This window comes from Oncorhynchus kisutch, linkage group LG16, assembly GCF_002021735.2.
Source record: "Oncorhynchus kisutch isolate 150728-3 linkage group LG16, Okis_V2, whole genome shotgun sequence".
Lineage (NCBI taxonomy): Eukaryota > Metazoa > Chordata > Actinopteri > Salmoniformes > Salmonidae > Oncorhynchus > Oncorhynchus kisutch.
This window is the reverse complement of record NC_034189.2, coordinates 45,121,365-45,149,156: the sequence shown is the minus strand read 5'-3', so window position 1 is coordinate 45,149,156 and position 27,792 is coordinate 45,121,365. Positions and strand designations below refer to the sequence as shown.

Genomic DNA, 27,792 nt, shown 5'->3' with positions numbered 1-27,792 from the left:
TTTCAGACCAAACTAGAGGCTGACCAAGCATCAGTCATCGCTAACTGTCTAAGCGAAGAAAATGAAGCTGCCGTGGCTCTTGATCCCTCTTCTAACTTTACAGTTTTGTGGAGTTGATTTCAGCATGGCCGGATCAGGTAACAATAAAGATATGGAATATGTACATTTTTGCTGGTCTGTGCTGGACGAATTGCATGACCGAATTATTCTCAGGAGTTCCCATTCATTTTAGCTAGCTAGCCCAGTTAACGTTAGCTAACAAACTAAGTTAGCTTGCAAGTAGAACCAACTGGTTGCATGCGAAATATCTTTTTTGGGCAGAAATCTTAATACAATATTGGATACAGAGTTTTCCCAAGGCACCCCTTTAAAGAAGGAATTTTATTTAACTGTGTGGCTCAAGTTGTTACTTTAGTTAAGGTTAGTTAATGTAATGCAACAGGTCTGTCAGAGTTGTAGTAACGTTAGGGTCGGATTATCTGACGTTTAACCTTTCCAAGCCTGGTCTCATAGACTAGATGTAACAGTAAATGTAAATCTGACATACTAAATTAGTAAAATACAGTATGTTACGTTTGGTATGGTTACATAAGACAGAAGGTCACTTAAAGTAAAAAGGAAAGGAGTGTGGTAGTTGCGTGTTTGAATCTATTCATGGTCAATTTTAGCTAATTGGCAACTTTGCAACTACTTAGCTACTTTGTAACTACTTAAAATGTTAGCTGACGCTAACTCTTAACCGTAACTCTAACCGTTAGCTGAAGTTAACCACCTAGCTAATGTTAGCTACCTAGGTAATGTTAGCAACAACTAATTGGAATACGTAACGTATCATATGAATTGCAATTCGTAACATATCATACGAAATGGAGTGTCTCAGATTTATGTACAGAAAAATAGTAAATGCTCTGAGACCAGGTTTCCTTTCCTGACCTCTGTCTCTTCTAAATACTAGTGTGCAGCTTGCTTATCCCATATGTACAACCCAATGCAGTGTAAGTATCCTTTGCCACGGGCTTTCAATGTGTAAGCAATCATGCACACTGATCTGTATTTCAGTAGTCCAGGAAGTGCATGCTCTTTGCCTAACAAGCTCTGTTTTATTAGGTAATGGTGACAGGTGGCAGATATACCTTGAAAAGATCACCAAAGCCACGCAACTTTACAAGCCTTGCAGCCCATACAACTGCAGTTGCCATCTCAGGTAATACATGCAGGAGAACTGATGTTGCTCCCTATGACAACAGTATTGCTATACAAAAGGGTTTCAGCTTTTTAACAAAAAGCCATTGGTTGCCTTTTTTAGAGCAGATCCTTCATTCTCTCTCCATTGTCCTCAATCCATCCAGTGTCTTGAATGATGACCTACGACCCTTCAGAGAGGGAGTGTCTGAGGAGCTCATGGCAGATACGCTTCGTCGTGGTGTGGGCACCCATTACCAAATCATTAATGGTAAACTGTATCGGGAACAGAACTGTATGTTCCCAGCCAGGTGAGGAAACAAAACATTACAATTAGTCTGTGAAACACATCTGAGTTTGTGTGTGCAAGTGTTTCTCATCAAGCTTAGAAATCAGACCCTGGTTTTGTATGATAAATGTGGTCCATTAATTAGTGGTCGATCATTTAGTAACATTTGTTATCTTTAGGCCTATATCAGTAGCGAGCTAGTTAATATGATAGTCATCATGTCTCAACTGTCTGTCTCTCTGATTGGTTTAGGTGTAGTGGGGTGGAGCACTTCATCCTGCAAGTGATTGACAAGTTGCCAGACGTGGAGATGGTGGTGAACGTGCGGGACTACCCTCAGGTGCCAGGCTGGGTGCAGCCTATCCTGCCTGTCCTGTCTTTCAGTAAGGTCAGCTCTGCAACCATGCATGTCCTCATCACACGCACACAAAAGTGTTGCTTGTTTATGTTATTTTAGACATGTTTTTACTTTTGTAAATGTGTATATATATTTGTTGGAAGTAGTGAAAGAGAGTTGTCCAATGTGATGGCATTTGTGTGTGTGTAAAATGAAAGTGTTGTGTGCATTTAGACTGCTGACTACCAGGACATCATGTATCCTGCCTGGACGTTTTGGGAGGGGGGCCCGGCGGTATGGCCCATATATCCCACTGGACTAGGACGATGGGACCTCATGAGGGATGACCTTAAAAAGTAGGTTTGACCTCCTTGTGAAAGGAAACATTTGTATTTTATTTATACTACATGATCATTTTCCATGTTATTCACAATCACTCTGTTTGTGTTAGATCGGCAGCACAGTGGCCCTGGAAGAGGAAAGAGTCCAGAGGATTCTTCAGAGGATCCAGGACGAGTCCTGAGAGGGACCCCCTTGTCCTTCTGTCCAGAGAGGCTCCAGACCTGGTGGATGCTGAGTACACAAAGAACCAGGCCTGGAAGTCTGAGAAGGTCCGTCTGGAACTACCAACTACTACCTTGAGAGCAGTGCTATGTTTTTCAACCGCAATATCAACAACTGTTCAATAGCCTCTTTTTTTATTTTTTATTAGGACACACTAGGGAGACCACCAGCTCAGGAGATTCCCCTGGTGGAGCACTGTCAATACAAGTAAGAACAAGATATTATGGTGGAATTGCATTGCGCTTGGTTTTGTGTTTACAATGTTTTACATCAAGTGCATAGATGTGGCTTCACTCTGACACTTTCCAGGTCAGCCTGGATAAAATTAGACTAAGTAAAAAAAATGTTTTTAGCTTCAGAGATTTTTAGATTGACTGAGAGAACATGGACCTTGTTTTCATGAGTTGAGAGGGAAACTTACATTACCTGTTTCAAAGGTCTGTTAATTAACCCTGGTTATTTATTTTTAAACCTTCAGCTATGGAATAAAACACTACAGGTGTGCATTGTCAGCATCAGTTACGTTTGCAGGTCAGGCCAGGGCTCCAAATCATAAACTCACCATTGTCCTCATCACCTGTTGCAGACTACCAAGGATAGGGTAACTTTTTCCTTACCCTGTACACACAGTGTGATTTCCACCACAATTCCTACCTCATCATCTGACCTCTTACCCCTCAGGTACCTGTTCAACTTCCGGGGCGTGGCGGCCAGCTTCCGCCTCAAGCACCTGTTCCTGTGTGGCTCTCTGGTCTTCCATGTAGGGGAGGAGTGGCTGGAGTTCTTCTATCCCCAGCTGCTGCCCTGGGTACACTACATCCCTGCCAAACAGGACCTCTCTGACCTCAGGTGACCTGTGGCTTGGCTGTGTATCATAACTGTTCAACTGTTAACCTGCTCCATGGGTAGTAAAGTGGAATATGTGGTTTGTCTAATGTCTGAATGTTCTCTGTTATATCTATAGTGATGTCCCCCTTTTCTGTCTTTCCAGGGAACTGCTACAGTTTGTGAAAGAAAACGATGACATCGCTCAAGAGATTGCTGTTAGGTAACGAGCTGGGTTGTGAACTAGAAAAAATGGCTTTAGACTGGTTACATTACCTGTCTGCTTTCTCACAGCTTGTACAGTAGCATGCTAAATAATCAGACTATTGATATTGTTGACTTATGTTAGTTGACCAACCTCTGCCTCCAGGGGTCAGCGGTTCATCCTGGACCACCTGAGGATGGAGGATGTGTCGTGTTACTGGGAGAGACTCCTCACTGAGTTCGGTGGGCTGCTCAAGTACAAACTCCAGAGGAAGACTAACTACAATCAGGTCATCCACAAGCATGGGAGGACAGAACTGTGACCGAGCCGTGGGGGGGGGGGGTGGTGTCACTCTGTATGGACTATATGAAGGCAGCTCCAGTCAATAGATAGCGGCAGATCACACTGCTAAATGTCCCTAATGCTGGTTTTAGAATTAGGAATTGCTGGTCTTCACATTTATGCTGTGGTCTCCCCATAGATTCTTCATAGGGTTAGATGTAATGGAGTACCCTTTTAAAGTATTGTGTTATAGAAGATTTAGGAGATGAAAAATACTATAAGAAGAAAGCAGCTATTTGGGATTGAAATTACCATTGGGATTAGCACACAGAAAGAGTGGAATACTGTATATATTGGTTCTCACACAGTTTATAGTTTGTATTTAGCAGACCTGGGTTCAAATACTGTTTAGGGTATTATAATTACTTTTAAATATATTGAAGTAATTATTTAGATATTTTTTATTTGAAAAGACAAGTATTGGAATGTATTTGGAAATACACTTGGAAAGTATTTGAAAATACTCAAATACAATCTCATGCATTTAGCCCAGGCATTCAATTTTTTGATGTTGAAATTAGTATTTGAAAGGGAAAGGGGATATATAGTCAGTTGTACAACTGAATGCATTCAACTGAAATGTGTTTAATGCATTTAACCCAACCTCTCTGAAAATACAGTACTTTCAAATAATTCCAATAAAAGTAGTTGATTCGGGCCACATTTTTGGAAAATACTTTATTTTCCTCTGTATTTACGTAACAAATGATCAAATACACATGTATTTGAACCCAGGCCTGGTATTTAGTCTTTCCATGCTCAAAATATCAGCGACTTTATGCCTCGAAAGGAACTTAGGGTAGAGGATTTATAAAGAGCTTGATAGCGTTTGCTATTAGGCGAAATCCGTTATCTCGTCTCACACTGAAATTGTGTGAAAAATCAATGAAATTGGTTGATTCTGGGAAATTACACCTAAAAGGCCATTTTCCATCTGCTTTCCCTTACTGCCCTCTAGTGTGTGACCGAAGCCCTGTATGCTGCTCAGGAGTTGATACTTACATCTTCCATTTTATTGCCAGTGGTCCATTCAACTACAAACACAACCAAAACACTCCTCACCTCAGAGTGTAGCCTCTGTTTAAGAAGAACAATACACTACCATTGCCATATACTGTAGAGATACGATGTAGCTTGAAACACTACATATTAAGCATTAAATAACTACACTCAACACCAAGTGCCAATAGAACGTGATTCATTCATGTAGAATGACATGTCAAACCCACTGTCACTACACTACTTTACTTGGACCTGCCTTGGAAAAGATGAGTATGAGCCACAATGGTACTGAAATTTTGAATATGTTCACGTATTCCCATTGTAGAATGTATGTGTTAGTTCTCTGATTCTACAGCTGTGGCATAAATGTATGTATGGTACTTTGCACTGTGTATTGTCTTGACCAAAGAGTACGAGGTGCAATGCCAAACTATGTTCAGCTTGTTTTCAAAACATATGATGTGATCTTCATGCTTAGTCAGAGTATTGTATGCACAGAGATTGTACTATCATGGGCAGGTTGGTTCACCTGCAGAATTGGTGGAATAGTTTTGGTTTATCTGTTGGGCATTAATTATTAGTAAGTGATGCTATTTCTTTGGCTTGAAACACAATGACTATGATATGATGCAATAACAGCCTTTTGTCAATGTTTTGTTTCCTTACATTTTACATTTTTATATCGAATGTATCATTTTTAACTCCGTAATAAACCATTCAAATCTCAAGTAAATTCACAATGGTCTCCAATGAATGTGTATGTTTGGTCCTCCACCTGAAGGGGGTGCTCTCCAACCAAATAGGTTTAATTTACTAGCTAGCAGTTCAGGGGTGTACCGGTGGACATCAGAAGCAGGTAGGAAAGACAAACTACAAGGACATTTCAGAATCAATTGGTAAATACTCAGTAAACAACTTAACCGTTCAAACGTAGTCTGCGATATAACTATGCTTAGCTACGTTAGACAAATAATAGGCTGTGCTTCACAAATCACGGAACTGCTGAATAAATTCGCATTCACAGCTAACGTTAGCTAGCATGATGAATCCCCTTAGCTCTTTACGTCTTCGCGTGGAACAAGATGCTTTGAGAACGTGAAGTTATGGTAAAGACATGTACCGTCTTTGGTAACCCTGTCACCTCACCTGCTCCACTTGAATGCAAACGTAACATATCTATTGTCGTTCAGTCTGCTTCATACGATAGCTACGTAAGTGGTCATCTTTACCTTGGGTGTTGTTGACCTATATGTCATAACAGCTGATTGTAGCTAGCCTGATAATTTCCAGCCGGTGTAGACCGTATTTATCAATGTTCCAGCAATGTTAAAGTTAATGTACAGTAGGTATTCTATTGTACACACTAATGACTGTAATGTCAGATGCGGTATTAAAACAGCTGTTGCACTGTTTGTGTTTTGTCCATTTTCTCTCGATTCCTCTGCCCAAGGGGCATTTATTTAGCAGAAGGATTAGCTGTAACATAAGTGTAACATCCTAGCTCCTGGCCATGTGTTCTCAGATCCAGCTCCCATTGCTGGTGAAGCGTTCATGATGCATCCTCCTGAACGGCCTGGTGCGTCCCCAGCCCCGTGTCAGCAGGCAGCCTCTGCCCCCCAGGGCACCCTCTGCACCAGACCACTGGGGGGTCTCCTCCAGCTAGCCATGCCCTCCCTGGGCCGCCTCCTCCCTAGGGTCCATGCAGCTGACAGTGTGGCGCCTGCCCCGGTACAGATCCCCTCCCCCCTACCCAGCCTCGTGGGCAAGCCAGAGTTCCCAGACACTGGATGGGACCGCATCAAGGATCTCTTCGACAGGGAGTAAGTTATGACCGTGACACCTCTCTTCTATTGTCTGTGGCTTAGCTCAGTAAACCCATCACCATCGGGGAGCGCTCCCCATTGCCTACTTGTGCAGCAGATGAGTTTTCTAGCCTTAGTTTAGAAGGTTCCAGACTTCTAGTGTAGCATTGCCATCACTTGCCTTACAGGGCTTCATACATTGGCTGTCTAAAAAATGCTCTGTTTGATTTTAAAGCATATTTATACACCCCTTCCCTGTGCTCCCAGTGAAATGCAGAAGTATCCTGAGGAGCTCTCCAGCGTGGTGAAGAGTACCTTAGCTGCCGCCTTGGCCGGCATGATCTACGGAGGGCTGCCTGCCGCCCGGCACGCCAGGGAGAGGTACATCCAGCTCCACCAGGCTGAGATATACCACAGCCGGGTGGAAGCTGTGGTGAGTGTCTGCGGTTGTGAATTAACAGCAGGCCATTACATACAGTGGGGAGAACAAGTATTTGATACACTGCCGATTTTGCAGGTTTTCCTACTTACAAAGCATGTAGAGGTCTGTCATTTTTATCATAGGTACACTTCAACTGTGAGAGATTAAATCTAAAACAAATATCAAGAAAATCACATTGTATGATTTTTAAGAAATTAATTTGCATTTTATTGCATGACATAAGTATTTGATACATCAGAAAAGCAGAACTTAATATTTGGTACAGAAACCTTTGTTTGCAATTACAGAGATCACACGTTTCCTGTAGTTCTTGACCAGGTTTGCACACACTGCAGCAGGGATTCTGGCCCACTCTTCCATACAGACCTTCTCCAGATCCTTCAGGTTTCGGGGCTGTCGCTGGGCAATACGGACTTTCAGCTCCCTCCAAAGATTTTCTATTGGGTTCAGGTCTGGAGACTGGCTAGGCCACTCCAGGACCTTGAGATGCTTCTTACGGAGCCACTCCTTAGTTGCCCTGTCTGTGTGTTGCGGGTTGTTGTCATGCCCATCTTCAATGCCAATACTGAGGGAAGGAGGTTGTTGGCCAAGATCTCGTGAGACATGGCCCCATCCATCCTCCCCTCAATACGGTGCAGTCGTCCTGTCCCCTTTGCAGAAAGCATCCCCAAATAATGATGTTTCCACCTCCATGCTTCACGGTTGGGATGATGTTTTTGGGGTTGTACTCATCCTTCTTCTTCCTCCTAATACGGCGAGTGAAGTTTAGACCAAAAAGCTCTATTTTTGTCTCATCAGACCACATGACCTTCTCCCATTCCTCCTCTGGATCATCCAGATGGTCATTGGCAAACTTCAGACGGGCCTGGACATGCGCTGGCTTGAGCAGTGGGACCTTGCGTGCGCTGCAGGATTTTAATCCATGACGGCGTAGTGTGTTACTAATGGTTTTCTTTGAGACTGGTATCAGCTCTCTTCAGGTCATTGACCTGGTCCTGCCGTGTAGTTCTGGGCTGATCCCTCACCTTCCTCATGATCATTGATGCCCCACGAGGTGAGATCTTGCATGGAGCCCCAGACCGAGGGTGATTGATCGTCATCTTGAACTTCTTCCAGTTTCTAATAATTGTCCCAACAGTTGTTGCCTTCTCACCAAGCTGCTTGCCTATTGTCCTGTAGCCCATCCCAGCCTTGTGCAGGTCTACAATTTTATTCCTGATGTCCTTACACATCTCTCTGGTCTTGGCCATTGTGGAGAGGTTTGATTGAGTGTGTGGACAGGTGTCTTTTATACAGGTAACGAGTTCAAACAGGTGCAGTTAATACAGTTAATGAGTGGAGAACAGGAGGGCTTCGTAAAGAAAAACTAACAGGTCTGTGAGAGCCGGAATTCTTACTGGTTGGTAGGTGATCAAATACTTATGTCATGCAATAAAATGCTAATTAATTACTTAATCATACAATGTGATTTTCTGGATTTTTGTTTTAGATTCCGTCTCTCACAGTTGAAGTATACCTATAATAAAAATGACAGACCTCTACATGCTTTGTAAGTAGGAAAACCTTCAAAATCGGCAGTGTATCAAATACTTGTTCTCCCCACTGTACATGCATACATGCAATACGATGTCAGTGCTTTTGTATACATTTTCCCAAGTGCAGCAAAAGCACATTGTCTGTCTGTCAATAATTAAAAAAAATGTTTGTCTTGTGTTGATGGAGGCGTGTGTTGTGTTGTCGTTGTTCTCCCCCAGCGTTCTGCCCATAACGCAGCCATCCGGGGCTTTGTGAGGTATGGCTGGAGGTGGAGCTGGAGAGTGGCAGCCTTCGTCACATTATTCAAGTAAACAATGTCTACATGACTATTCAGTATGGGACTCTTTCCTCTGTGGCCACTATATTAGTTTGTTCTCCTGTGTTGAGTGACATTAGTTGATTACCTCTCTCTCTCTCTGTGTGTGTGTTCTGTCAGCACTGCGAGCACAGGCCTGTCTGTGTACAGAGATAAGTATACCCTCAGCCACTACGCAGCAGCAGGAGGTGAGTTACTTCAACACCCAAATGGAGAGGATACCTCAATGTATTATACACACCCACACTTATTCAACTACTTCACAGTAATAATTTGTAAGACGTATACAGTGCCTAAGGAAAGTATTCAGACCCCTTGACTTTTTCCACATTTTAAGTTACAGCCTTATTCAAGAGTATTCGTTTTTTTTTTTTTTTTCACACAATAACCCATAATGACAAAGCGAAAACAGAAATATCACATTTACATAAGTATTCAGACCCATTACTCAGTACTTTGTTGAAGCACTTTTGGCAGCAATTACAGCCTTGAGTCTTCTTGGGTATGATGCTACAAACTTGGCACACCTGTATTTGGGGAGTTTCTCCCATTTTTCTCTGCAGATCCTCTCAAGCTCTGTCGGTTTGGATGGGGAGCTTCACTGCACAGCTATTTTCAGGTCTCTCCAGAGATGTTTGATCGGGTTCAAGTCCAGGCCCCTCGGACATTCAGAGACTTGTCCCAAAGCCACTCCTGCGTTGTCTTGGCTGTGTGCTTAGGGTTGTTGTCCTGTTGGAAGTTGAACCTTGTTGTCCTGTTGGAAGTTGAACCTTTGCCCCAGTCCGAGGTCCTGAGCATTCTGGAGCAGGTTTTCATCAAGGATCTCTCTGTACTTTGCTCCATTCATCTTTGCCTCGATCCTGACTTGTCTCCCAGTCCCTGCCGCTGAAAAACATCCCCACAGCATGATGCTCGCAAACTCCAAATGGGCTGTCATTTGCCTTTAACTGAGGAGTGGCTTCCATCTGGCCACTCTACCATAAAGGCCTGAATGCTGCAGAGATGGTTGTCCTTCTGGAAGGTTCTCCCATCTCCACAGAGGAACTATGGAGCTCTGTCAAAGTGACCATTGGGTTCTTAATCACCTCCCTGACCAAGGCGCTTCTCCCCCGATTACTCAGTTTGGCCAGGCGGCCAGCTCTAGGAAGAGTCTTGGTGGTTCCAAACTTCTTCCATTTAAAATTGGAGGCCAATGTGTTCTTGGGGACCTTCAATGCGGAAGAAATGTTTTGGTACCCATCCCCAGATCTGTGCCTCGACACAATCCTGTCTTGGAGCTCTATGGACAATTTCTTTTGACCTCATGGCTTGGTTTTTGCACGGTAAACTGTGGGACCTTATATAGACAGGTGTGTGCCTTTCCAAATCACAATCCTGTCTCTGAGCTCTACGGAATTAAAATAGATTTGAATAGATTTTTTTTGTCCCCCATTTTAGAAATTTCAGCTAATTTGTTGAAAATGAAAAACATCTAATTTACATACATATTCACACCCCGTTGCTATGACACTTCAAATTGAGCTCAGGTGCATCCCATTTCCTTTGATCATCCTTGAGATGTTATTACAACTTGATTGGAGTCCACCTGTGGCCAATTCAATTGTCTGGACATGATTTAGAAAGAAACACACCTGTCTATATAAGGTCCCACAGTTGACCGTGCTTGTCAGAGCAGAATCTATACCATGAAGTCCAAGGAACTGTCTGTAGATCTCCGAGAGAGAATTGTGATCAGGCCTATATCTGGGGAAGGATATAAAACAATTTCTAGATTGTTGAAAATGTCCAAGAGCACAGTGGTCTCCATTGGGAAATCTGGGTTTTATGGGAGAGTGGCCAGACGGAAGGCATTCCTGAGAAAAAGTCAGATGAAAGCATGCTTGGAGTTTGCAGAAGGCCATGTGAAAGACTCTGAGCATAAGGCAAAAGATTATGTGGTCTGATGAGACAGAAAATTAACTCTTTGACCTGAATGCAAAACGTTATATCTGGAGAAAACCAGGCACAGCTCATCACCCATCTAGGGACTTGGGAGACTGGTAAGGCTAGAGGGAACAATGAATGGAGACATACATGCAAATCCTGCTTCAATGCAAACAACCTTAGACTGGGGCAAAGATTTCCGTTCCAACAGGACAATGACCCCAAGCATACAGCCAAAGCAACGCTGGAATGGCTTCAGAACAAGACTGAAAGTCCTTGAGTGGCCCAGACTTGAATCCCATTGAAAATCTGTGGAAATACACTGCCGCTCTCCATCTCACTTAACAGAGCTTGAAAACATCTGCAAGGAAGAATGGGAGAAAATCCCCAAATTCAGATGTACAAAGCTGATACAGACATACCCAACGCGACTCATAGCTGTAATCGCCACCAATGGTGCTTCTACAAAGTATTAGCTCAAGGGTGTAAATACTTATGTAAATGAGTCATTTCAGTATTTAATTTTCAATAAATTTGCTAATTTCTAAAAACATGTTTTCACTTTGTCATTATGGGCAATTGTCTGTAGATGGGTGAGAGATTTTATTTTATTTTGAATTCAGGCTGTAACACAACAAAATGTTGAATAAGTCAAGGGGTGTGAATACTTTCTGAAGGCACAGTAAGTGTGATTATTGTAAATGTGTGTGTATGACATTCCTGCCTGTGTGGGTTTGAGCAGCTGTGACAGGAGGCCTATTCAGGCTGAACCTGGGTCTCGGGGGACTGGTGGCAGGCACGGCCATAGGAGCAACCATGGGGTGAGATATGAGGGTTTTAAGTGGCAAAATAATGGGCTGGTTTTGAACAAAGTGGTTACCTCGACTAATAGTGTTGACAGTGGAGAAGAGGTATGAGGAGTAGTTTGAGGGAGCCAGATAGTCCGGGCTTGCCCTGCAGTATGGTACAATATGAACTATGAAGCCTGAAGGATGTCAGAAGTATGTCTCTGGCTGCCAGCTGCGCCCCCTCCCTGCAACCCCTCTGCTTCCCAGCTGCACCCTTTCCTCCTCTCCCAACCCTCCAGCCCCCCTCCCTCCCCCTAGCCATGCGCTAGGTGCCAGAGGGACTCATGTGCGTTGCAGAGGGCTGTGTTTTGGGCAGTAGAGCAGGGACAGAGGCCAAGGCAGCAGCTGCCCATCTATTTTTACCACCCCATTGTTACGCCATCTTTTCATCTCCATCCAGCTCCCTCTATCGCTGCTGCACTAGTCCCTTCTGTCCTCTCCTCTTCACCTGTCTTCTCCCTCCTTTTCCTCTCCTGTCTGTCTTCCCCCTTCCATGTCTGTCACATAGTCTTTGATTTGTATGTATATCTAATGTGTCAGTGAAGGTTTTTAGAGTAGTAATGGACTGGGTGTATGTGATCCAACATTCAAGCCATGTTGCTGTGTCTCCAGAGTGAAGCAGAGCGCTGTCCATGTCTGCCTCAGTGCCCAGCCACCTGGACCGTGTGTTTGATGTGTGCAAACAGCCCCGGGTGCACCCACAGCCTCAGCCAGGTGCAGGGGAGTGGGGAGGGAGAAATGAAAGCAGGCAGCTAATCAGATAACACATCACGCTCCAAATGTCTGCCCCTACCTCCCTCATAGTCCTGACACATGGACGAGGTGATAGGGGCGGGCCGGGTTACTAAGTGAGTGACAGCCACCACAGCTCTTCATGCTAAGCTATGTTTAGGGGGGTTGGAATGAGAACTGTAGTCGATAACGGGAACCTGGATAGATGAAACCCTGATTGATACTCAGGAGTGAAACAATTAAATGCTCAGAGAGGCAGCAACATGGCGTCCAGCTCTGAAGTTGGCCAAACTCTCTGTATTGTATAACAGTCTGAGGGTTATTGAGAGTACGTGACGGCCACAGTGACATAATTTAATGTGACGCGGAACATTGACATGTTGGAATGAAGGTGATGTCAGCTCGGCTCATGTCATCTCTTGTCAGGGTGCCGGCAGGAGCTCTGATCATCGCCATGCAGGGATTGGCGGGAGAAACGGTCCGGGAGAGGAGGAGGAGGGAGCGCAGAGAGCTGTATGAACTAAAACTGGCGGAATGGTACATTCCATGGGCATCAAAACACACACACACTTTTGATTTTTACTCCTAGTATTCACTCACTTTTTCCTACACCCTCAAGGAGTGCCCGTTTGCAGTTGACGGATGACCTGATTGGTGATTTGAGCAGCAGTGGGCGGATCCAGGATGTAGACCAGGACATACAGAAGATCCAGGAGCTGCTCAGTTTACCACGGAACGAGGGCGTGGCCCAGGACTCTGACAGCCATTGACAGCAGCTGAAATACTCTTAACTGATACCAATCATAGCCATCCTCATAGACAGACAATGGTAGGTGAGACTTTCCTCACCTCTGAGGACATACTGTTTTCTTTTGATGTCGACTCCTCTATTCTATGTTCTGTTGAATACAAAAGAGGACCTACTTATTTGCTCAACAAAATATGTATTGATGCTGAATTATGATTTATACTTTAAATGTAATTACTTTGTCTGGAACTTTTAAATGATTTCCAACATATTTCATATAAATGGCAATAATGACACAGTATCTTCAAGTCTGAAATTCACTGAATTAGTCATGACGTGTGCAAAGTACATGAGGCTGAGAGCCAGTGGGTTTGAAGAACTCTGAGGAAAAGCGCTACATTTTAGTCATTTAGCAGACGCTCTTACCCAGAGCAACTTACAGGAGCAATTAGGGTTGTGTCTTGCTCAAGCGCACATCAGATTTTTCACTTAGTCAACTCGGGATTCAAACCGGCGACCTTTCGGTTACTGTCCCAACGCTCTGATCCGCTAGGCTGCCTGCTGCCCAGTGTGTAGGTTAAGACACAGTCACATTGCCATAATGTTCAGATAATTGATCAAGCAACCGACTGCTAGGCAATTCCATGGTAATGATGCTGAGACTTTGATTTTTCACTTTAAAATGTATGCCAAACAAAAACCAATGATTGTAAAGTTAAACCATAACTCTATGCACAAGGACGACTTTTAACCATTTCCATTGAACATTTTACAAAAACATTTATTTGAAGAACAGTACAAATGCAAAGTTTGGTAACAGAAGGACGGTTTGTGCTGTTTGTGCCATCCTTCTGTTACCAAACTTTGCATCTGCACTGTTCAAGTAAATGCGTTTTTGTAAAAAAAAATATAAACGTTTAGAATTGAAAAATCAGAGTCTCAGCATTCTGTTACCATGGAATTGACCTGCTTTCTTTCTTAATGACAGTGGGGCGTGTGTCTAGAAACATGAACATTTTATTACAATCTGTGTGTGTTTCCATGTCTGTTTGTAGGCCTGTAATGTTGGCCCCTGGGCTTGTCAGCAGCAACTAGGTCAAACATAGCCTCTGCCCCTGCTGTAAACAAGATGTGGCACACTAACAGCTGGGGCTCGGAACCCGACTCAGATTGACAACAAATAGCCAGGAGATTGGAAAGAGAGACAAGTCGTTAGTTAACAACACAGCTAACATTCTAATTCTACTTTAAAGGTTTGGTCAGTGATGATCGGTTACAGCCATGTGGTTTAGTGTGTCATTAAGTTATGATTGTGTAATTCAATTCAGTAATCATCTGAATGAATTACATTTCATGTCCTATCAGAGGGAGTCTGCTCAGATCAACAAGTGAGGTAAGCGTTATTATGCAAATTTGTTTTTGTTGAAATGTAATGCAATAGTGTCTCCTTTTGTTCCAGGGAGCTATTACTAAAGAAATGCATTCCTCTTCACCTCCCAGCTGAAGGCTAGCCTACAATTAAATTTTAAATCATTTGATTAGAATGGCATTAGGAATGTATGGAATTTATTTTCAGGGCACTGGGCGGCATGTTTTAGACAAAACCATGACAGGCTTTTAAAACATACAGTTGAAGTCGGAAGTTTACATACACCTTAGGTTGGAGTCATTAAAACTGTTTTTTCAACCACTCCACAAATTTCTTGTCAACATACTATAGTTTTGGCAAGTCTGTTAGGACATCTATTTTGTGCATGACAAGTAATTTTTCAAACAATTGTTTACAGAGAGATTATTTCACTTAAAATTCCCAGCTTCGGGGACATTATCACTTGTATACAAGTGGTTGCTAACATATTCAAATAATGATCGACATTTAAATAAAAAACGTCTAATTATTCGTACTATTTCATCCTTCCACAAGATATAGTACCAACTCAAATCTAGGGTTGCTAGAGACGCGACCCAGTCGTTCGTTCTTTTTGTTCTGTATGGATAGACGCAACCCAGTCGTTTGTTCTAAATGGTCCATTGCCATACTGACTGGCAACGTTATTATCTCTTGCTCGCTAGCTACGCGACTACGGCTAGTTCACAGTCACGTCAAAAAGTGTAGTCAGAATAACAGCAGTACAAGTAGCTGAATTTAAAAAAATATGTTTTCTAGTTAAGATTTATTTGGATACATCCATAACAATGAGTTTATGATGCCTGGCAGAACAAATGTGTTCTCTTGTCACGACACTGTTCAGACCAAATAAAGACAATCCATGACATTAATTTGAGCTGATTTTAATAAATGAAACCATACATTCACTTTATCCACCACAGCTGACTTAAGTGATAATGCCGAAGAAAACGGTGTTTGTTGGATATATTGGCACCGGTGTCTCCCTTGGGTCCAGATGATTCTTTGTGGCCTCGTTATATGCGAGAGTGGCGTATCTGAGAGAGAATGCGTTATTGTTTTCAAGTACCCTAAATACGAGAGCAATTTAGAAATAACACAAACAGGTTATGGACAACATACCTTAGTCCGTTGGGCTTTAGTTGTCTGTTCCCCTCTTTTCCAATTCGACCCAGATGTAACTGGAGTTTGAACCACACTTTCTGGACCAGACCGCTTGGTGTACCGGGATTCAGAGCCTGGGAGTTTTGGAGCTGGGCCATGTCAAATCAAATCAAATTTATTTATATAGCCCTTCGTACATCAGCTGATATCTCAAAGTGCTGTACAGAAACCCAGCCTAAAACCCCAAACAGCAAGCAATGCAGCTGTAGAAGCACGGAAATACATGATTTGAGACACCAGTTGCGACCGTCCTTATCGGTGAAGGGAGGGTGGCTGTTTGTGACATATTTTCCTTGCGTTCTTAGCTGTTTGATGTTGCCTTGAAATACATGATTTGAGACACCAGTTGCGACCGATGGGTGGGTCATTTAGAAACCGGCTGAGCCCACTTTTATATGGGACGGTAGAGATCGCAATTAAATATTTAAACAATATTTAAAAGGTCGGAGAGCAAATATACAAATCTCTGCTGTTGAAAACCAAATGCTAATCTAAAAGAAATTAGGAGATAATGTCTAGATGTAGGTTTTTTTATAGTGGAGATCAAATGTATACATTTCCTGGCAGGGTTGATGAGACAGTGGATTGAGCAGTGAGATGGAACAGAGTAAATAGGCATTTCAACGTCATCGATTTTGCGGGTGGTAATTTGTGAAATAGACACAGGCTGGAAAGCTGTTTTAACCAATCAGCATTCAGGATTAGAACCACCCGTTAAATAATTACATTCACTCCACACCCTTACTGTACCCACTTAACCTTTCATTATAAAATGCGGTATGACGTGACATACTGTCTATTACTTAACCCCACAGAGGTGGAGGAACGACATGAAAGCTTAGCGACCCATTACTCTAATCTGAGAACCAAGGTTACATCCAAAACGTTCTCTTTCGTTTTCGCAACATGTCACCAAACAACCTATGGGAGAGGCCCACCATTTTACTAGATTAGTCCCTGGGACATCCTCCTATCCACCACAGGATGCAGCAAAAATATAATTACCCAACAGGGTAACACAGAATTTCAATTGTGATATACAACCGTATACACAAGCAAGCTGAAAGCTAGAACTTAAAACATGAGGCTTTTCAACTGGGTGCAATAGCACCAAGAGTGGAAGGTCACTGTTTAGGACATCCATCTCACTGATGTTTGACAAGTATGTATGTACAAGGTTCACGATTGTCCAGATTTACAGCCCTCACGGATGGTGTGGACATAACATTGAGTGTGATGTACCTTATGAAAGTCATGGGTGTTGCCCTACATGCAAAAGCACAGATAGAGTCCAGATAGATTTGAGACACCAGTTGCGACCGATGGGTGGGTCATTTAGAAACCGGCTGAGCCCACTGAACAGGATGGGTAGAAAGTGGATATAATTCTCCAACACGCTTGGCTTAAACAATAGCCAATAGAAAGGCAGTCTTGACTGAGAGCTTACATACACTATATATACAAAAGTATGTGGACATTCCTTCAGATTAGTGGTTTCGGCTATTTCAGCCCGTTGCTGACGGGTGTATAAAATCAAGCACAAAGCCATGCGATCTCCATAGACAAACATTGGCATTAGAATGGTCTTACTGAAGCGCTCAGTGACTTTCAACGTGGCATCATCATAAGATGCCACCTTTCCAACATGTCAGTTCACACATTTCTACCCTGCTAGAGCTGCCCCTGTCAACTGTAAGTGCTGTTATTGTGAAGTGGAAATGTCTAGAAGCAACAATGGCTCAGCTGAAAAATGGTAGGCCACACAAGCTGACAGAACAGGATCGCTGAGTGCTGAAGTGCGTAAAAATCTGTTTCATGAAATGGGTTTCCATGGCCGAGCAGCCGCACACAAGCCTAAGATCACCACGCTCAATGCCAAACTTCGGCTGGAGTGGTGTAAAGCTCGCCACTATTGGACACTGGAGCAGTGGAAACGCGGTCTCTGGAGTGATGAATCACGCTTCACGATCTGGAAGTCTGACGGGTGCATCTAGGCTTGGAGGATCAAAGGAGAACGCTACCTGCCCCAATACATAGTGGCAACTGTAAAGTTTGGTGTTGGCGGAATAATGATCTGGGGCTGTTTTTCATGGTTGGGGCTAGGCCCCTTAGTTCCAGTGAAGGGAAATCCTAATGTTACAGCATACAATGACATTCTAAGCGATCCCGTGCATCCATCTTTGTGGCAACAGTTGGGGAAGGCCCTTTCCTGTTTCTGCTTGACAATCCCCCCGTGCACAAAGCGAGATCCATACAGAAATTGTTTGTCAAGATCGGTTTGGAAGAACTTCACTGCCCTGCACAAAACCCTGACCTTAACCCCATTGAACACATTTGGGATCAATTGGAACACCGACTGTGAGCCAGGCCTAATCGTCCAACATCAGTGCCTGACCTCACTAATGCTCTTGTGGCTGAATGGAAGCAAGTCCCTGCAGTAATGTTCCAGCATCTAGTGGAAAGCCTTCCCAGATCAGTGGAGGATATTATAGCAGCAAAGGGGGAAGCAACTCCATATTAATGCCCATGATTTTGGAATGAGATGTTCAACCAGCAGGTGTCCACATACTTTTGGTCATGTAGTGTAGCTCAAGTGAAGACAGGTGCTCAAATTGTGGGCTCATTTGTGATCGTAGGACAACATCTAATGCCCATGAGGGTATTGAAGGAGCATCGGAGAGCCGTAGCCCATGGGCACCTTTTAATGAATTGTAATTCTAGACTGCCATGGTGCACCCGCAATCTGTCCATGACCCATACAGATGGCTGCAATATACACTTTTAATGTATACTGAACAAAAATTTAAACACAACATGCAACAATTTCAATGATTTTACTGAGTTCATATGAGGAAATCAGTCAAGTAAAATACATTAATTAGGCCCTAATCTATGGATTTCACATGACTGGCCAGGGGTGCAGCCATGGGTGGGCCTGGAAGGGCATAGGCCTACCCACAGGGAAGCCAGGCCCAGCCAATCAGAATGAGTTTTTCCCCACAAAAGGGATTTATTACAGACATAAATACTCCTCAGTTTCAACAATCTGGATGTAGAGTTCCTGGCTGGCATGGTTGCATGTGGTCTGCGGTTGTAAGGACGATTCGACAAACTGCAAAGTTCTCTAAAAACAACGTTGGAGGTGGTTTATGGTAGATCAATTAAAATAAAGCTCTGGTGGACATTCCTGCGGACATAACTGCCTGTTCAGGGGGAGAACGACAGATTTGTACCTTGTCAGCTCGGGGATTTGAACTTGCAACCTTCCGGTTGCCCAACGCTCAAACCACTAGGCTAACCTGCCGCCCCCGTCAGGTGGGTGGATTATCTTGGCAAAGGAGAAATGCTCAATAACAGGGATGCAAAAGAATTTGTGCACAAAATGTGAGATAAATAAGCTTTTTGTGCGTATGGAACATTTCTGGCACCTTTTATTTCTGCTCATGAAACATGGGATCAACGCTTCAGTATAGATGGGGACTTCCCTGCAGACATAAGCTACTGGAGAAAGTCAAATTACAGAAAAGATTCCACTTGTAGGTATACAGCGTCGAGGATGCCCTGGCTGCCTGAATTGTATCAATTACCAAGGAGGGCAACTCTGCAGCTACAAGGCAGTCACACCCACAACTTCAGTATGCTGGGTTAGAGTGCCAAAGCTTGCCGTTCGCTTGTGACAGGAGGTCCTTTGGAAGAGGGAAATGCCATGGTTGGGAGGTTGTCAGCTGTACAAGGTCTGAAAACCAGGGATGCTGTGGCCAATGTGGATCAACTAGTAGAACTGACGCGCTCTCGAGGCTGCTCCCTCAGGTCTTGAGGAAGATCAAAGGAATTGGTGGAAATGCATACAGCATCCCACTACATCCTCCAGTCATAAGGATAAGGGCCTCCACTAGAGAGAAGGTATGCTGCATGATTCTCCACCACCGGCAGGTGTATTGCTCTGAGGGATGTAAGGTGTCTGTTTTGTCATGTTGTCCTATAGTACTGGGAGGAAGTGCCGGAGTACAAGGTGAACCACATTGAGCTCCAGTACGTAGATGTGAGCTGTTGTCCATGGTACTGACCATACACCCAGGACTAGTTCAAGGCTGCTCCTCATCCCTGTGTTCAAAGTCACCTGGTTGTAAACTGTGCCTAGGAGAACTCCACTGGGAGTTTGAAGTGCTAGGCGCCACCATTGCATTGCTCTTCAGCAACTCATTGAAATGGTCAGCATTTTGTGTTTGTCTCTTCTGAGACATAGATAGTGTCTGCTGTACCAGTATTGGCCACATGTGGAGCAAGCCCAACTGTACAACATGGACTGCAGCCGCCAGGAGGCCTAGGAGCCTCTGGCTCTCTAGTGCTGTCACCTGTTTTCTCAGTTTGAATGTTGAAAGGCAATTTGGCAACGACACCACTCTTTCTGGAAAGAGTGTTGCTCACATGATTTGAGTGTACAGAGTCAAGCCCAGGAAGTGCACACACTGAGTGGGGACCAGATAACTTTTTTCCAAGTTAATTGTTAGTTCTAAGTTAATTGTTAGTTCCAACTCGGAGAGGTGATGTGAGACCATGGATGTGTGTGCCAAAGCTTGGCTTTGTGACCCTGCACATATTATCCAATCGTCTAAGTAGTTCAGGACCCTGACTCCTGCTTGGAGAAAAGGGGCTAGCACTGCGCTTATGCACTTTGTGAGAATGCGAGGCGCGAGTGAAAGGCTCAATGTGGTTAAACTAAAGTATACGAACGCCCCGACATCTAAACAACTGTGGATGTTACAATTGGCGACGAGTGAAATGCACAAGAGACGAATGCCATTTACAAGGCGAACTACGTGCCTATGTGAGTAAACGAAGATAGCAAAAACAGACTAGCCAACGTTGGAATCAGCTAGCTAACATCGTACATGGTTACAATACAATACCATGATGTACACACGGAACCCAGCTCAATCGGCTCGAGGTGGAAACAATTTTCTAGTGGCATTAGACGGCGCGGATAACACACAGAAAAGGGCATTACCGGATGTGTACGATATATTTGACACACAAAGATACCGGAGCAGCAGATGACTATAATACACCTGTAGCCAAGCTCAGTGCATATCTCTGTCCAAAAATCAACACAGAATATGAAACCTTTTCAGACAAGCAACACCAAATTAAAACGCAATGTACTACTCCCTTTATAGAACAGTGCAAACTGTCTCTAACCAGAATAGAAAGAGTGGGAAGCCCCGATGTACAACTGATCAAGAGTACAAGTACATTAGAGTGTCTAGTTTGAGAAACAGATGCCTCACAAGTCCTCCACTGGCAGAGTCGCCTCTTCACTGTTGAATTAGAGACGGGTGTTTTGCGGGTACTATTTAATGAAGCTGACGTACAATAATCCCTTTCGGAGTTTTGGCAGTTTCATCTCAACAACAAAAATAACATACACCAAATGGCTTTTGAGGAGTGTTACCTGTTATATAAATAATCAAATATCAAGCATTACTAGCAGGCCAACGCTCTGGTTAAACCGGATGTCCTCAGATAACTCTGGGCCCAGTGCCCTCAGTCAAGTTTAGAGCCTACGTGCAATAACATGATTATCCGAAGGACACATGGCTGCCACCACTCAAATATACTCCCCTGTAAACTACAAAGAACATCCTGCAACACTAACGAGCTTAGAGTGCCAAACTATTTCACTGACATTGATCCTTGCATGCACTCCTGCAAAGACAGGAAACACCTGAGCCCAAAGCAGACACTGCCAGTCCCCCTATCTCACGCTTCCTTGACACACAAACATTTCATGAGCACGCACACTCACACTCCACCCCCCTCTACTGGTCGGGTGCCAAGAGCAGAGGACTCTGCTGTGCACCAATGGGGCTCCTGCTCTGGCTAGAGCAGGCCCGCCTCCAACTCTTCAGGACCAGTCAGAAGACCAACACGACGAGACTCCACCTACATTATTCTGTGTATACATTCTGCTGTAAACTCTGGCTGAGCAGCCTAATTAGCTGACTCCTGACAGAGCCATATTTTTAGGTCCGTGCACGTTTAAACTGCAGGACAAGATATCTCTGACTTTAATAAACTGCCTTTTTGCTACACCTGATTCCACTCTGTCCAGCGTTGTTGTTTTGCACTCCCTCTCCTGTATGTGATCACCAACATACCCGAACAAGCATAACACCGTTTTTAAATATACTAATTCAGGGAAAACGGAAAGAGGTATTCTGCTCGTTTTTCAAGTTAAGTCTCATTTACTCCTCAGTTGAGTTTACGTCACATTTGATAGCTAATGTAATTTTTTTTGCCAGCGCAAGTCTAGACATCAATAGCTGTATTATGTCTACAACGGTTAATAAGTTTCAGTCAGCCAGGTGTATCTCTACAGCATGGGCATATCTCTGGGTTTGATGTGGACATCCCCATGCATACACCTTATCAAAATATGACTTATTCAATATTGCACCATCCCGTTCTCTGGGCTTTGTCTGCAATCATAACCAGTTGTGTCTCTGTGTGTGTGTGTATATATATATATATATATATATATATATATATATATCTCACACACACACACACACAGTGCCCTACATTAATATTGGCTTTGCTATTTATGCTCTTTGTCTTTCATTCAAAATGATCACAAAAACCTAACCTTTTAATTAAAGTTAATAAATTAATTATGTTTTTCTCACGTGTGACACAATTATTGGCAGCCCTACATTCAATACTTTGTGCAACCTCCTTTGCCAAGATAACAGCTGAGTCTTCTCCTATAATGTGTAATGAAGTTGGAGAACACATGGCAAGGGATCTGAGATCATTCCTCCAACAGAATCTCTCCAGATCCTTCAGATTCCGAGGTCCACCCTTGTGGACTCTTCTCTTCAGCTCATCCCACAGGTGTTCTATTAGGTTTAGGTCAGGGGACTGGGATGGCCATGGCAGAACCTTGATTCTGTGGTCAGTGAACCATTGTTGTGTTGATTTTGAGGTGTGCTTTGGATCGTTGTCCTGCTGGAAGATTCGACCACGGCCCAGTTTAAGCTTTCTAGCAGAGGCAGTCAGGTACTTGATGGAGTCCATGATACCATGTATTAGAGGTCAACCGATTAATCGGCATGGCCAATTAATTAGGGCCGATTTAAAGTATTCATAACAATCCGTAATTTACGTTTTTGGAGGCCGATTATGGCCGATTACGTTGCATTCCACGAGGAAGCTGCGTGGCAGGCTGACCACCTGTTACGCGAGTGCAGCAAGGAGCCACGGTAAGTTGCTAGCTAACGTTAAACTTATCTTATAAAAACAATCAATCTTCACTAGTGGTCGACCGATTAATCGGAATGGGCGATTAATTAGGGCCGATTTAAAATTTTCATAACAATCGGAAATCGGTATTTTTGGACACCGATTTGGCCGTTTTTATTTTCATCTTTATTTAACTAGGCAAGTCAGTTAAGAACACATTCTTATTTTCAATGACGGTCTAGGAACGGTGGGTTAACTGCCTCGTTCAGGGGAAGAATGACAGATTTTCACCTTGTCAGCTTGGGGGATCCAATCTTGCTATCTTACAGTTAACTAGTCCAACGCTATAACCACCTGCCTCTCGTTGCACTCCACAAGGAGACTGCCTGTTACGCGAATGCAGTAAGCCAAGGTAAGTTGCTAGCTAGCATTAAACTTATCTTATACAAATCAATCATAATCACTAGTTAACTACACATGGTTGATGATATTACTAGTTTATCTTGTGTGTCCTGTGTTGCATATAATCTGACTGAGCATACAAGCATACAGGTATCTGACTGAGTCGTGGTAGGCAGCAGCAGGCTCATAAGCATTCATTCAAACAGCACTTTCGGGCGTTTTGCCAGCAGCTCTTCGTTGTGTGTCAAGCATTGCGCTGTTTATGACTTCAAGCCTATCAACTCCCGAGATGAAGCTGGTGTAACCGAAGTAAAATGGCTAGCTAGTTAGCCGGGTGCGCGCTAATAGCGTTTCAAACGTCACTCGCTCTGAGACTTGGAGTGGTTGTTCCCCTTGCTCTGCATGGGTAACGCTGCTTCGAGGGTGGCTGTTGTTGTTGTGTTCCTGGTTTGAGCCCAGGGAGGAGAGGGACGTAAGCTATACTGTTACACTGGCAATACTAAAGTGTCTATAAGAACATCCATTAGTCAAAGGTTAATGAAATACAAATGGTATAGAGGGAAATAGTCATATAATTCCTATAATAACTACAACCTAAAACTTCTTACCTGGGAATATTGAAGACTACCTGGGAATATTAAAAGGAACCACCAGCTTTCATATGTTCTCATGTTCTGAGTAAGGAACTGAAACGTTAGCTTTCTTACATGGCACATATTGCACTTTTATTTTCTTCTCCAACACACTTTGTTTTTGCATTATTTAAACCAAATTGAACATGTTTCATTATTTATTTGAGGCTAAATTGATTTTATTGATGTATTATATTAAGTTAAAATAAGTGTTCATTCAGTATTGTTGTAATTGTCAATATTACAAATACATTTTTAAAAATTTGTCCGATTAATCGGTATTGGCCTTTTTGGTCCTCCAAAAATCAGTATCAGTATCGGTGTTGAAAAATCATAATCGGTCGACCTCTAATCTTTACATAATCACTAGTTAGCTACACATCGTTGAGGATATTACTAGGTTAATTAGCTTGTCCTGCGATGCATATAATCAGTGCTGTGCCTGTTAATTTGTCATCGAATCACAGCCTACTTTACCAAACAGGTGATGATGTAACAAAAGCGCATTCGCGAAAAAAGCACAATGTGATTTTTCAACACTGATACCGATTATTGATTTTTGTGAATATTTTGAATGAAAGACCAAGAGGATAAATAGCAAAGCCATTTTTTTTCATTGCCCCGTTTTGCTCATATTTACCAAGGATGCCAATATTAGTGGAGGGCATTGTACCAGGAGTAATGAAACACAGAATAATAATAATACATGTTTGGTGAATGAATTATGACCACTGGAGTCTGCCACTAAACATAAAAAAAATATATATAATATTTACATTTCTCATCAGTCAATCAGGGTTAATAGGAATTTAAAGTCATTTGATGTGATTTAAATGAATCGGGTCATTAACCTTTTATTTAACTAGGCAGGTCAGTTAAGAACAAATTCTTATTTTACAATGACGGCCTACCCTCCCCTAACCCGGGTAATGAACATATATATGGCCTTTGAAATGAACACGGGAGAAGTTAAACGTAGGCTAAGTCTGGCATAAGCTTATTCCCATACTTTACAATAACTCTGTTTGCAGTGGTCTCCATATAGGCTATTCCCTCCATCGCCACACTTCCGCCCAGTTGAAGCTCTCGTGATCTCCATGCCTCTTCGGAAGAGCACCCCTCAGCCTCAGGAGATGACCTTCTGGAGGTATGCAGTCAGTCATTATACCCTAATGTAGGTCTATTTGCCTACTAACCAAATAAAGTGCAGAGCATGATGCGTGCAACTCGTCATTCCAACATATTTGAACATTTACTTCAGTCAGTCAGTATGTCATCCATTTAGTAATTTGCCATTCATTCGGTGATCTGTCCGTTGCAATAGGAAAGAAATCAAAGAGAATAGAACAGTCTTATCCATATGTTTATTGAAATCCACGTGTATTCAAATTATCCAAAGTTCTTTAGCCTATCTAATAAGTAAATGTTTAATTTAGGCCTATCCAAATAAAAAAATAGGTATTCAACTTGTAGGCATTGCAATTCAGGCTATAATTTTGGGTACTGGTATCTTACGGAATAATTTGAGTACTCTTTGTGTTTTGTAACCGTTTTTATTTATAGGGCTCCATTTAAAAAGAAACCCTAGCTCACAGGCCTCTAAATGTAGCCTCTAAATAAAATGTAAACAAAATAGTTGAAGAGGCACATGCAGTGGCGGATAGGGAAAACAGATCTGGCAATAAGAACAGGCTATAGATAGTCTTGACCATTTGGCACTCCTTGGCTATTTCACTCAGGACAGGTTACAACCAAGACTTAATATGGTGTTTTGTCTCATTTATTGATATGGATATAGCCTCTACGGGATGGGGTTGTGCAATGCAAATGGCTATAACAAGCCTACAGACAGAGTGGAATTCACTAATACAACAGTCAAAATGGCTAATATAAGACCTACAGTCCGTGCTCCCAAATACTGGAACAAGTGCAGCTATAAAAATAAATGTAGGCAATTATTTGGCCATTTAAATAACACACAACAGCATGGCATATTTAGATAACGGAATAGGCCTACCCTAAATCATATTTACTTTCTATTTTGAAGTTCAGGTGGATATTCTAGACAAGGCTCTTCTGTGTCTTTGTCATTCTCACTCAAGTCATTTGCTGAAGGCCCAAGCCTATACTATATCATCTACTGGTATAACATTGTTATTGAATGCACTTCTAAAACGAGCTCTAGACTTTTTTTTATTGCAATGAAACCAGAAGCAAAGCAACTAACGTCTGGGCTAGAGTTGCTTGATTGACTAGTTAACTTCGACTAGCTACGTTTGGTTCATGTCCTTTGAAGGTGCCACTTTACTGACAAAAGTTTGTACGCATAAAAAAGATCTGTAACCAAGTAAAGGGAGACGTAAAAATGGAATGTTAATTCATAGTTGTAACATAGGGATTGTACGTTTACAGATCTATTTTAACGTTTGTGTTTCCCGCATGGCTTTTTTTACGATCCTAACAATTTACATATGTATTTTCTTACTATCCTAACGATAGTAAGAACGTTAAACCTTTTTTTTTAAACGTTAAACGTACGTTAAACCTTTTGGCAGGTATCTGGCTCCATAGGTGTGTTCCACAATGAGTGCTAGAGGAGTGGAACTCGCCTTCCACCGAGTTGCATTATTTTCCAGAGAACGCATAGAGCCCCGAGTTGAATGCTCTGCACCAGAGTTTACTCAGGCAAAAAGCAAGTTTAGAATGTAAATGAATGTATCACAGCGCCTGTACTGTATATATGTTTATATTAATAGTATGTTTGTTGTCGCTTGGTGTCTTTCCTATATAACTTATTTAGTTTAGATATTTAATATCTTATGGTGTTCTTGTCTATTACTGTTCTGTACTCTGTCATGTATTTGTACATTTTATGTGGATCCCAGGAAGAGTAGCTGTGGCATGTGCAGTAGCTAAACTTCTATACTATTGCTATAATTTAACACATTTGCCGCTAGAAATATGTTCAGTTGCAGGTAGAAATGTGTTCAACATCCACTTAAGTAGATAGCTATAGTAGTTGCCTTGGTAACCAAACAAACAAACCTGCTAGTTCAGTTAACCCAAACCATCATATATACAAAAGTATGTGGACACCCCTTCAAATGAGTGGATTTAGCTATTTCAGCCACACCCGTTGCTGACAGGTATATAAAATCAAGCACACAGCCATGCTGTCTCCATAGACAAACTTTGGAGAGCTCAGTGACTTTCAACGTGGCACCGTCATAGGATGCCACCTTTCCAACAAGTCAGTTCGTCAATGTGGTAGGCCACACAAGCTCTCAGAACGGAATCACCGAGTGCTGAAGTGCGTAACGTCCAAACTGGAAGCAAGTTCAGCACAAGTCAATGATTACCATGCGAAAGGCCAAGTTGTGTATTTGACTATCATTAAATGTGACGACTGTATATTATCAAATCAATTCTCTGTACTTTAATTACGTGATGCCACTTTAATTAACTAGGAATTTGGGGCACCACGGACAAATGTTTATAGTGTATTCATTTCCCTACTATAACTCTTCAGATTTTTTCACATCTTATCAAAAGTCTCTTATTAAGGAATTTTACTTCATCAGTCTCATTACTGAATGTCGCAACCCTTGGATATCTGCACGAATCCTAGCATAGAATCATGAATCAGCGATATACAAATTGGCTTAATTATTTATTTACTAACTTAATTAATCACAGAATTACATAAACACACACACAATAGGTAATATATTGGTTACTACATGATACAAAGAAGGTCCCTAGCGGACAACCGATATGACGGCTTGGTAGACAAAGGGGTGGGGCAGTTCAAGAGCGGGAAACACAGAGTGGGTTCACGACATACCTAGAAA

General features: G+C 42.6%; 2 protein-coding genes and 1 long non-coding RNA gene across 4 annotated transcripts; 2 read left to right on the top strand and 1 right to left on the bottom strand.

The window, feature by feature from the left end:
- poglut1 (protein O-glucosyltransferase 1) lies at nt 1-5,486 on the top strand. The gene is made up of 10 exons (XM_020471601.2): nt 1-137; nt 1,108-1,204; nt 1,350-1,493; nt 1,724-1,859; nt 2,043-2,164; nt 2,260-2,419; nt 2,521-2,579; nt 3,054-3,221; nt 3,364-3,420; nt 3,568-5,486. Exons 1-10 carry the CDS (start codon nt 62-64, stop codon nt 3,722-3,724), a joined length of 1,176 nt encoding a protein of 391 aa, XP_020327190.1. The 5' UTR covers nt 1-61; the 3' UTR covers nt 3,725-5,486.
- Nucleotides 5,487-5,566: 80 nt separating this feature from the next.
- On the top strand, nt 5,567-15,371 carry LOC109879429 (complex I assembly factor TIMMDC1, mitochondrial). Of its 2 annotated transcripts, none has more exons than XM_020471604.2 (8): nt 5,567-5,957; nt 6,269-6,566; nt 6,816-6,981; nt 8,745-8,833; nt 8,963-9,030; nt 11,508-11,586; nt 12,772-12,882; nt 12,965-15,371. In XM_020471604.2, the coding sequence occupies exons 2-8, from the start codon at nt 6,298-6,300 to the stop codon at nt 13,113-13,115; spliced, it is 933 nt and encodes a 310-aa protein (XP_020327193.1). In that variant the 5' UTR covers nt 5,567-5,957; nt 6,269-6,297; the 3' UTR covers nt 13,116-15,371. The 2 variants fall into 2 exon arrangements, with proteins under 2 accessions (XP_020327193.1, XP_020327192.1); XM_020471603.2 differs by having other exon boundaries at nt 5,571-5,642.
- LOC116353998 (uncharacterized) lies at nt 15,370-16,058 on the bottom strand. Its single transcript, XR_004203455.1, has 2 exons — nt 15,624-16,058; nt 15,370-15,538 (listed from the first exon to the last, which is right to left on the bottom strand). It is a non-coding gene; the product is annotated as an uncharacterized LOC116353998 (long non-coding RNA).
- Between the last annotated feature and the right edge of the window lie 11,734 nt (nt 16,059-27,792).

Bases quoted from the DNA above. Each gene is read 5' to 3' on its own strand.
- poglut1 (XM_020471601.2), top strand. From the start codon at position 62: ATGAAGCTGCCGTGGCTCTTGATCCCTCTTCTAACTTTACAGTTTTGT. The intron at 1,205-1,349 runs GTAATACATGCA...CAATCCATCCAG, and splicing joins AACTGCAGTTGCCATCTCAG to TGTCTTGAATGATGACCTAC. The intron at 1,494-1,723 runs GTGAGGAAACAA...TGATTGGTTTAG, and splicing joins AACTGTATGTTCCCAGCCAG to GTGTAGTGGGGTGGAGCACT.
- LOC109879429 (XM_020471604.2), top strand. From the start codon at position 6,298: ATGATGCATCCTCCTGAACGGCCTGGTGCGTCCCCAGCCCCGTGTCAG. The intron at 8,834-8,962 runs GTAAACAATGTC...GTGTTCTGTCAG, and splicing joins GCCTTCGTCACATTATTCAA to CACTGCGAGCACAGGCCTGT. The intron at 9,031-11,507 runs GTGAGTTACTTC...GGGTTTGAGCAG, and splicing joins CCACTACGCAGCAGCAGGAG to CTGTGACAGGAGGCCTATTC.